The sequence below is a fragment of the Brassica oleracea genome, chromosome C8, assembly GCF_000695525.1.
Source record: "Brassica oleracea var. oleracea cultivar TO1000 chromosome C8, BOL, whole genome shotgun sequence".
Lineage (NCBI taxonomy): Eukaryota > Viridiplantae > Streptophyta > Magnoliopsida > Brassicales > Brassicaceae > Brassica > Brassica oleracea.
In genome coordinates, this window is record NC_027755.1 from 11463858 (window position 1) to 11474605 (window position 10748).

Below are 10748 nucleotides of genomic sequence, written 5' to 3' on the forward strand. Positions count from 1 at the left end.
CCCCCCCCCCCCCCCCTTAATAGAATTTGTCCTCGAATTCTTAGTTGCGCAAATGCTCAGCTTGCGGCACACTCCAACTTGATATGTTGTGATGGTGATCTCTTCTTAAATGACTCCGTCTTGTGGTCTCGGTCATAAAATGTGCTTCATCGTCGGCTCGCCTTTCTTTCGGTTTCTTTGGGTCTCCATAAGCACTTCAGATTTTTGACTAGCTTCATCTTGATGCTTTTCCAAGGATTCTTGTTGGTCGAACCTTTTCTTTTCCTCTCGAATTCCCATGGCTCATCCATTATCTACTTGTCCCCATAATCTCTTTACGCTGTCTACCAATGTTCCTTGAGTGTCCTCCTCACGGTCTCCACAACTACCTTCGTAACTCTTCAGCTGAATGATCGCTGGATCATCTTCTCTTACTCGGCCATAGCATCCTTATTTCCGTTGATATTATCTAGTTCTCTCGATAATATCATTCTTGAACCTTATCACTTGAATCCTCTTCTCAAGCTCTCTTTTCCACAAATCTTGATGAAGTGAAGCCTTGTCCCTGTCCATTGTCCAGTCCATACCACGGTCCAGTCTCTGAATCTCTCTTTCCTCTTTCTCTTCAGGTTTTGGGTTTTTGGCCTTGAACTCTCTTGACTTTAAGGTTTTCATCCCTTAAAGTCTCGATCAACAAACACACTTACAAGCTGCAACTTAACAGAAAACTTCATATGCAAGTTAGCCAACCACTTCACAAATAATCTACTGGCCAAACAACTTATCGTAAGGCTAACTAATCGCAGTACTAACAGGGCAACCTAACTTGCAAAGCTAACCAGCAACCTAACAATTCTATCCAGGCAACCTCGCAATTCTATCTAGGCATTCTAGATTCCACTTATCTAATCTTAAAAAGGCGGTCTAAAATTCTAAGGTACCAAGGATACTTACAATTTGTGTGATATTTCAACCATTGTAAATGTTATGTTAGACCATATGTCCAAGCGATCTCCATTTTTCATTTTGCAAACCACATTCCATTGAAGAGATATGAAGACGATTGTGGAGGCCTTGAAGAGGACACTTAAAGAACGGTTGTGGACAGCGTAAAGATATATGGAGATGAGTGGAGAATGTCAAGAAGATGAGCAATTGCGCAACTAAGAATTCGAGGACGAATTCTATTAAGGGGGGGGGGAGAATGTAGAAACCCGTTAAAAAAAAAAAAAAAAAAAAAAACATCAACTTGGTGGTCGAATCGCGGGCGGTAAAGATCGATCGGGAAATTTTGAAGAACGAGGTGGTCGAAGAATTGATCGTGAGTGAACTATGAGTCGAATAAGCTGCTCGACCATAGTTAGAAGATGTCTTAGATTGATCAGACGGACGTTTTGGAAGCATCACATTTTTGGAAGCACAACGTTTTAGAAGCTCGATGGTTTAGAAGCATGACGCTTCTTAACCACAAAGTAATCCTCAAAACTTCGTATCGGTAATATATATTATGTTGGAAACATAATACGTTGGAAGCATGACAGGAATCAAGAACGACGGGAACGAAGCACGACGGGAAAACCCGAAATTGGACGAACCCTAATTTCGGTATTCTATAATATTTTCGGAGAAGCCGGAGGCTCGGGAAATATTACCGTCAAGGTTATAATGGAGTCTGGAGTTTATTAAAAATATTTGGAACATCAGAATGGGAGTAGAAAAATATTCGGGATTGATCGCGGGTCAGAAATTTGTCGGAAAAACCGAAATCAGGCCAAATGGACCGAGAAGCTCTAGGTGGCTTGATCTAAGAGATTAGGACGTGGTGTCAACCATTTAACCTGCTGAGTGTCAACAGATGAAGAAGGTGTAGACGTGCATGAAGCAGTTCCATGCAGCTTGACATACAGAAGCACGAGATGTCGCCGTATCTGCAACCGCAGCATGCTGATCGACATGTGGGCACCGTGAGTCGCCGTGCATGTGATCCAGACATGCTGATGGACATCTGGTCGTCCAGGCAGGATAAGAGGTGTCACTTTGCATAAGCCCTGGCCATGCTGAAAGACATGTGGAGCACGAGGGGCCACCGCACATGCAACCGGAACCATGCGGAGCGACACATGGGCGGCCACCAACCTGAATCTGATTGGCTGGTGTTTTCTATAAATACCCAGCCACCCCCTTCAGTTTAAGACATCCAGAACACACCAAAGCCACTTCAAAAAGTGGCTAGAGAGAGAGAGAGAAAGAAAGTGGTCGATTTAAGAGTATGGTCGATTCTGAAGACCGATACTCCACCGAGAAGGCCAGTTCCGTCCAATCGATAATTCTGTACTGTTGTGACGCGGAAGCTCTGTCCAATTCAACCCGTCCAACCCAGTCATATTCTCCTACAATCAAGTGTAGGTGCCATCCGGAGTTAGTTCAGATCCACGGGTTCAGATCAGTCGAAGTTCTGCTCGATACTCCGCTGGGAAGTCCGAAGAACTGTCCAGAAGCTAAAGGAGGTTCTGTCCGAGTCCAGATCAGTCCGTCCAGACCTGTTAGTGTCTTCATGATGAAGCCAAGGTTATGTCCAAGTCGAGATCAGTCCAGTCCAGTCAAGATGTTCATCTTGGATTTTGGCCATGTCCTCTCCGATCAACCAGCTGCTTCTCGCCTAGAACATTGTGAGTTGGTTTTGTGTGAATTCCATTTGGAATTTAGGGTAGATCGAGTCGTATATAGATTAGAATGATCACGCTATTGAATGGTAGAGTCTTTAAGGTTATTTTATTTATGGAACCGGACTCAGTTTAGCACGGGCTAAGCTGAGATGAATGGAATTAAGACTGAGTTAATAACCTGACTAGGACTAGGGCTAGGATGCATCATGTTTTCTATTCTTGTGTGTTGATATGGTTGAGTGCAGGTTCCCGTTATCTTTAAAGATAGTTTCATAGCAGGAGGCTGAACTATCTGGGTAACGGTTTGATTGAGTTGTTTAGTATTGATATTGTTGTTTAGTAGTTGGTACTAAGGTCTTAGGCCATATAGGCCGGACTACTGGTACTATTGGTTAGTCTTGTTGAGTCAAGAGTCTAGTTAGGATCTGGAACTTTATCTTTAGGTTAGGTTCTAGATTGAGTTTGTGTTGTCTGAGAGTGCCGACAGTATGTGCATAACCTGCCCATACTAGGCTTGTTTAGGGGTGATTAGTGTTTCCTCGGCCTCGTACCTAGCGGGTTCAAGGAAACCCCTTATTCGCTGGATCGGTAAGACTCAGATGAACGGGGTCATGTCCTATGGCTGAGTATTACACGACGGTGTAATGTGGCAGTGACCAGAAGGATTGTGGACTGTCGCGCGGTGACCCGAAGGACTATGGGCCGCGGTCGGTTGAAAGTTCCTTCTTCTGGCCTTTGTGGTAGGGAGATAGGATATTGTCGATAGAGAGGAGGAAGACGAAGTCACCAGAGCCCAAGTTAGAGTGTTGTGTTAGTGTGTCGTAGAGGGTTATGGAACCCTCGAGTTAATGTAGCACCGATATATGGTGTTACGAGTTAGATCCAGTCATTGGTAGTTACTATCTTATTATTGTTGTAGTTGTGGTTGTTGATTGTTTGATTGTTGGCTGGCCGGTTGGCCTTTCATCTCCAACCCTTGGTGTGGGTCGTCCATCGGTCATGTTCTTGTTTGATTGTTGGCCGGTGGGTCGACCATATGTCTAGGACGGTTCGGGGGTATTACAGGGGTATGAAAACCTAGGAGGTGGAGTTTATGCCTTAGGTGTAGAAAACCCAGACAATGCGGGACCGTCAAGCGGTCCCATCACAGGTATTGGGTGCTTAACCTCCTCTTTTTATTGAATGAATTAGTTGTTGGAATCTAGTTATTCTTCTGGCTAGGTACCCCAACTAACAAATACAACCCCTCGCTATCACACCCCAAACAATCTAAAGCGAGAGGTTCACCTAATCGCACAATTCAATAACACCAGCAATATCAGAAATACGCAGCCGTAAACGATAGCAAGATAACTAGCATTATGCTAATTACTAGCTCATCACCAAACTCAACCTCGATTGAAACCAGGGTTTAACAACCCAAAACACGATATAATATATATACCTAACCCGGGCCCCGGTGACGTTAGGTTCCTGTGTGCAGATGGCTAATCGCGGGATAGGTGATGATGGACGAGGTCGGATATGGGAGAGGGTATGGATTGGATAGGCGGAGGATTGGGCTACAGAGTCGCCGCCCATGCGTCCGGAGCCATGCGAAGCGACACACGGGCTGCCACACGGCTTGTTTCTGATTGGTTGCTGATTCCTATAAATAGCCCACGACCCTCTCTCATTTCAACACATCCAGAACACTTCAATGTCAGTTTAAAACGTGAGAGAGAAAGCAAAGAAATAAAGATCGAGTTTTGATAGTTTTCGAGCGATTTAGGCAGTTTTCGAGAACAGTTACTCTGCCGATTTTGAGTCAGCACCTGAAGAAGGTTCTGTTCAGCTGAAGATCATTCGAGTGAAGATCAGTTGAGTGAAGATCAGTCCAGACGTGGGTCTACTTGAGAAGGTCGGGAAAGGGTTCGGATCGCAGAAGTTGGGTTTGGGGTCAAGGCCACAGTCAATCAAAAACTGTGAGTTATGATCAATTGATTGCTGAGTTGTTTTCATGCAGGTTCCCGTTACTTGGAAGTTGGATCATGGCAGGAGGCCGGGTCTAACTGAGTAACGGTTTGATTTGTTAATAGTTGAGGTTATGTTGATTGAGTTGATAACATGCTTGTTATTGCTTGAGAACCGTAGTAGCATGCTAATGGTTAGGTTGATTGGTTAGTTAGTGAATGCTGAATGCTTAGATGATATCGCTAAGTTGTGGATAGTTAGTTATTCTGAAATTAGTCTTTATTCTAGATTCTGGAATGTGGTTGATTGTGTTGTGATTATTGCAGGGATTGGCTTGTTTGGACATGATGATGCATAATGGCCCTTCATACCGCAAGAGAAACAAGTGACATCTTCCATCCTGATCGATGAATAACCGTGCTGGTTACTCCGTTGGTTATTCCGCTGGTTTTTGGGACAAAACCTTGAAATATGTTTCGGCTGATCACATGTGTAACATACCCCAGTGTTACCACGATTGTTGGCTTGGCCTCCAAATCCTCACTAACTTTCCCGATGATCTTGTACGGACCAATGAACCTGACCGCAAGTTTCCCGACCTTGTCGAATTTGTCATTCCCTTTTTGTGCAGTAACCTTCAAATAGACCCAATCTCCTATCGCGAAAGTTACCTCTCTTCTTGACTGGTCTGTGTATTTCTTCTGACGGTCCTGAGCCTTCTTCATGTTGGTCTGAATCGTCTCTAGCTTAATCATGGTCTCCTGAACAATAGGTAACCCAAACATCTGTGATCCTCCCATTAATTAGCAAGGTTCCATCCTCTGCTAAGTAATATCCCGAATTATTGGGCCCGGCTTGTCCTTTGAGTTCCTCTGCGATCTTTAATAGCTTCTCATCCCTAAGTTGTTCCTCTCGAATTCTCTGAATCAAGCTGGCCTGATTCACCGCTTGAAGTCCCAATGGCTCGCTTGTCTGCCCTTCCAAAATTACACGACGGTGTAATATGGCAGTGATCCGAAGGACTGTGGACTGTCGCACGGTGACCCGAAGGACCGTGGGCCGCGGTCGGTTGAAAATTCCTTCTTCCGGTGGCAATAGAAATTTGATGATACCATGATGCCAAATCAATCTTCGAAAACCAACTAGCTCCTTTTAGTTGGCCTTTGGTTTATGTTTTATTTTTCCTTATCATCCTTGTTAGCTAGTTAATGTTTAGATTCCTTTATGTTCTTTTAACTCTGAAAAGATGTTGATCTTTGCCAGTTGCTGACTTCGAAAAAAATGTCTTCTTTAACTTTTAGACCAAAAAAAAAAAAAAAAAGAAAGAAAGTGATAACCATACAAGGGATCCAAATATTTGATTGGACAAGATGTTTTCCAGTTGCGAGGAGTAAAAGAACTTAGGGTATGAATGGTGACCAAGGAACGACGAGGAACAAATGCATTCCCTAACATTCCTTAAAAAAATCACCATTCATAAGGAATAATTTTTCCTTTTCATTCCCTACCATTCCTTTTTTTTGTAGAGAAATAAAGAACAAATTAATTCCTTGTTAAATATGGGATGGAACAACCATTTCTTTTCATTCCTGCAATTTTGTTCCTCTACGTTCCTTTTCTATTCGTTCCTCTTGTTTCTAGAATGGTCACCAGTCAGACCCTTAATATACAAACAATAAACCAAAATAAATGAGCACGTTAAACCAACTGGTTATGTGAATCGGAAATACTTGGATCTCAAATTTTAATCCTTTGAAGCTAAACCATCCTCAAAATTCTTGCCTTCTGTTCGTCTCCGTCACTCGGCAATTTCACGACTTCCTGTTTAGCCATTCTCTTTCCTTCTGTTTTTAATAGTCTCCCTTTCTTGTTTCTGAGTTGTTTATCGATCATCTTGTGAAGATAAGAAGCGGGACTGGACCTTCTGTGACACACAGGATGTAATGATGTTTACTTTAGGTTGTGCCAAAGGAATCGCTAACCAACTTTTCAGAAATCCCAGATGGTAATTCCCGTTTTAAATGATTCCAGAGTCTTGATTTATGCCTGAATCAAATTCTTGATGTACTTTTGCCGTAGAAACTGGAAAGTGTTTTGCTTTTCTGGTGTCTTCTTATGGACAACGCTTTAAGATCAGACATCAATATTGTCAGTTTATCTGCGTCTTTGTAGTTTCTTCAATGAAAGTTTTCTTTTGCTTTCATTGTATGTGTTCTTACAGACATGTTATTGGGATTTTTGCAGGAGGTCTGGACTCTTTGTGCATCACCTCCAGTTCCCTAATTACTCCGTCTATACAAAGCAGAGACCTTTTGTAGAAGTTCCACATGGATCAGCTTCTTCAAATCAAAATGTATTCGAGTACTGCAGACGTCACATGAGTAACTCGACGGTAGAGCTAAGAACTGAAGATAATGTGGTGAGGTTTTCTTTCAACAACAACGTCCGTGACACCAAAAGTGTGCCTATGAGGACAGAGAGGAAATGGAAACGAGCTAAATCGTCAAGAAAGGCTAAAGTGAATGAGTTAAGGTTTTACCGTCTAAAGGCCAAAAAGAAGATGAATTCTCCAAATCCTGAAGTTAGGATTCGATATAAGCTCGAAAAGGTTACAAATCGGTTCTTGTATTCGATATAAACTTGGATCTTCTCTTCATGTGTGTGTTATAAAAAGTTTATTGACATGTACAACAGGCGAAGAGAAAAGAAGAATGGTTGATTGAGAAACTGAGGAAATACGATGTCCCGAAAACGCCAGCAGAAGCCTATGATCCAGAGACTTTGACAGAGGAAGAGCAGCATTACCTAAAACGTACAGGTGAAAAGAGAAAGAACTTTGTACTTGTGGGAAGACGAGGAGTGTTTGGAGGTGTGGTCCTGAACATGCACCTCCATTGGAAAAAGCACGAGACTGTTAAAGTTATCTGCAAGCCGTGCAACAAACCGGGGCAGATCCATGAGTATGCAGAGGAGCTTGCTAGGCTAAGCAAGGGAATCGTGATCGATGTTAAACCTAACAACGCCATAGTACTGTACCGCGGGAAAAACTATGTCAGACCAGAAGTGATGTCTCCTGTTGATACACTCTCTAAAGATAAGGTAGGTAATGATGAATCCAGTTTACTTTTATGTTTTGTGTGTGTGTGTGTGTTTTCTTTTATTCTTCTGATGAACGTGATCATGAAAGAGCAGGCTTTGGAGAAATATCGGTATGAGCAATCGCTTGAACATACGAGTGAGTTCATAGAGAAGCTCGAGAAAGAGCTTGAGGAGTATCACAAGTATGTTGCTCGGTACAAGAAGAAGGATGAGGTAGATTCAAAGGGCAAAGCAGTGTAACTTGCACATTTGGAGATTTTGTTTGGCCTCAAAAACCCGAATTTGAAAAGAGTTGAATATCTTTGGTTTTTCTCAGTCTTTGTTACTTGCATTGAATTTTTCCAAGTGCTAGAGCGGATTAGAATAAAGTAGTTGATTTACTAGAACCATCTTACACTAGCTAGTCCCACTTTGAGGGTCGTAGCATGTTTTGGAGTAATTATCCATCATTTCACTAGCGCATTAGTTTCTCTTGGCGTTGCCACTGGGACGAACTTTGGATTGAGTGTGGTGACTCCATTGTTATCAATTGTGGCCGCTCCATCTTTGCAATGATGATGTAATAATAAAAATCAAATTTAATAAATCTTTGTAATATATTAAGCAACTTCCCCGTGAGGTATAAGCTACACAAATCATGTCTGAATAAATATAGCGAACTACAAAAAAAAAAGTCCTATCAATTGTTTGATACATCTCTTAAGCCTCATGTATCTAACATTTTCTTCGTATTTGAGTCTCTTTACCCTCTGCCAAAAAATTGTAGAGATGTCTGCAAGAATAGTCACGTTTTGTGAATCTCGTTCTTCTTTTTCTTCAGGTAAACAGCGTACCATAACTACCAGTGATCTCCTCATCATCAACTACACCCACCCTAATTAGAGTTCCTCTGGCTCCATCCTTCTCTTAGGTTCTGTAATATTCAGAGAGCAGAGATAAAGTTGGTTAGAGAGAACATATATTATGGTTGCTTTAGTAGCAAAAGCATACTTTTGTTGGTAATTTTTCGGCGTGTGCAAGCCAAAAACCCTTCCCAGCTTTGTTGTTTGAGGTCTCGTTTTTCCTCTTCCGAGAGCTCAAAGTTTGGTTCCCTTCCACACATGAAAGCAGCCCTAATAGAGTTAACCGTTGTCAATGGAAGTGATATATAGTTTGAATCAAACACTCAAGAATCTGATTTTAAAAAATGTAAATTTACTTTACCTATCGTATAAACGAGCAGCCTCTTCTTGAGAAGAGAAAGTTCCCAAGTGGATCTGTCGCTTCTCAACTTTAATGGCTGCTTGCCATTTCATGTTCTTGTAATAGACTCCTCTCATCAAACATGGTTCTTGGTTCTTTACTTGCTTTCTTCTATGCCGCTTTCTTCGTTTCAGCGGCTGGTCTGTAAATGGGAGATAAAATAAAAAGGTGAAATAATTGGCCAATTCTTTATTACTCATCTCAGACATTACAAGTTTCATTTTGATAAACCAGACCTGAATCACATAAGTCTTGCTCCCTTCTCTCTACTTTTACTTTCTCTCTCTAGATAAGTTTTTCTTCGTATAGACTCGTTGGTATCGTTCGGCGGTTTTAGTCGTCTCCTGAATTAAAGAACATGCCTCCGAGAAGTCGATTGTCGCAAAAGGAGAAAGGGAAGGACATCGCAGATTCTCCGAGTCCGACCAGAGATGCGTCAGCGACCGGCAGCCCACTGGACGATTTCTACTTGATTTATCGCGATGCTCTCTGGGACACAGAAAACATGACTCTATCTCAGCGTCTTTTGGTCGCTGATGCCCATAGGCTGATTCATGATGAAGGCGCGGATCGCGTTGAAGTCGGGAGCAGCGACGTGAGCGGAAGTGAGAACAGAGGGGGAGACCAAAGTGATGCTGCAGCTGGTTCCGAACGTGGCGACGCTGATGCGTCTGGTCGGTCCCCGACGCCTTCGAGGCGGGTTCGCAAGAGAGTTCATTTCGACCAGATAGACTGTCGTCCAACTATTTATCATCCTGGTGGGATCTTCGAGGAGCTTCTTCCGCTGCCGCCTGGACTGCTGCGCGACCCGCGGGCTCAGTCGTGGGGGAATGTGTTTGGATCTTGTGCTTCTCACCATATTGTGAAGGATCTGTTAAGGGCGAACGGCGGTGCTGGCGTTACCTACATCATCCCGTCTACTGAGCAGCGTCCCTGGTCGCCTCCGGTGGGTTACCAGTGCGTGTATGAGTCCTACTTCGGGGAGCATACGAAGCTATGGTTTCTGATCCCTCGGTTGGTGACGTCTTATGCATTCCGCCGAGACATTGCCACCTCTCAACTTTTGAATGGGTCGCTGCGAATAGCCGTCATGTTGATGGTAATGGTAGCTGAGATGGACATCTCGATGAGCGTGAGGGTCTTCGAGGAGCTGACTTTCACGAAGGCGGAGCCAAACGGGATTTTCTCGGTGAAAATGCGTTCGAACTACAACGTCTTGACCGGTCATCCAAATAAGACGCAGGATTGGCAACGCGCGTACTTTTTCGTGAAATCTGATGAACATGCTTTCGAAGAGCCGCCCGGGGACGACTACTGGGTTTTGTGGAACCAGCAACTCGGTAGATGCTCGTCTGTTGGAGTTTTGTTTTAGTCGTTAGCTCTAACCCTTCTTATCCTTGTATTTGTAGTTCGTCACCCGAATACGATCGCCTACCCTGAGAAGTTCTTTGAGAGTGCTCAAGCGATCGCGGCGCACAGTCATCTTCGTTGGCCGGATCTCAGTCGAGAGTGGATACGTCGCCAGCAAGCTAGGATCGCTAGAGGTAAGCCTGCTGGTTGCTTTTAGGGACTACTCGAGGTTTGTTTTTTTGCGATTTTAATGTTGATTCTCTGCTTCTGTAGTTGATTGGGAGTCGAGGCTTCCTTGCGTTCTCGGTCTCTGTAAGTCGCGCCTTCCTTTGTTTACTCGCAAACAACAGAGACTTCTCGACAAAGCTAGAGAAATGGATGGAGTCCCGGATCTAAGTGCCCTGTTGAAAGAGAAGTTGCAATTGCTCTCGAAGAAATCGACTACAGTCGATCCTCAGG

General features: G+C 43.4%; 3 protein-coding genes across 3 annotated transcripts in view; 2 read left to right on the top strand and 1 right to left on the bottom strand.

Moving 5' to 3' along the window:
• Positions 1–6303: 6303 nt before the first annotated feature.
• Positions 6304–8083, top strand: LOC106307519 (uncharacterized CRM domain-containing protein At3g25440, chloroplastic). The gene is made up of 4 exons (XM_013744499.1): positions 6304–6603; positions 6843–7206; positions 7293–7697; positions 7791–8083. The coding sequence occupies exons 1-4, from the start codon at positions 6542–6544 to the stop codon at positions 7935–7937; spliced, it is 978 nt and encodes a 325-aa protein (XP_013599953.1). The 5' UTR covers positions 6304–6541; the 3' UTR covers positions 7938–8083.
• A 191-nt stretch (positions 8084–8274) lies between these two features.
• Positions 8275–9207, bottom strand: LOC106307520 (ethylene-responsive transcription factor-like protein At4g13040). Its single transcript, XM_013744500.1, has 4 exons — positions 9176–9207; positions 8901–9081; positions 8688–8809; positions 8275–8610 (listed from the first exon to the last, which is right to left on the bottom strand). Exons 2-4 carry the CDS (start codon positions 9014–9016, stop codon positions 8576–8578), a joined length of 273 nt encoding a protein of 90 aa, XP_013599954.1. The 5' UTR covers positions 9017–9081; positions 9176–9207; the 3' UTR covers positions 8275–8575.
• A 90-nt stretch (positions 9208–9297) lies between these two features.
• LOC106308655 (uncharacterized protein At3g60930, chloroplastic-like) overlaps positions 9298–10748 on the top strand; it is a 4827-nt gene continuing 3376 nt past the window's right edge. The window contains exons 1-3 of the mRNA XM_013745795.1: positions 9298–10279; positions 10349–10483; positions 10563–10685. Coding sequence (XP_013601249.1) covers positions 9298–10279; positions 10349–10483; positions 10563–10685 — 1240 coding nt within the window. The remainder of the gene's footprint in view (positions 10280–10348; positions 10484–10562; positions 10686–10748) is intronic.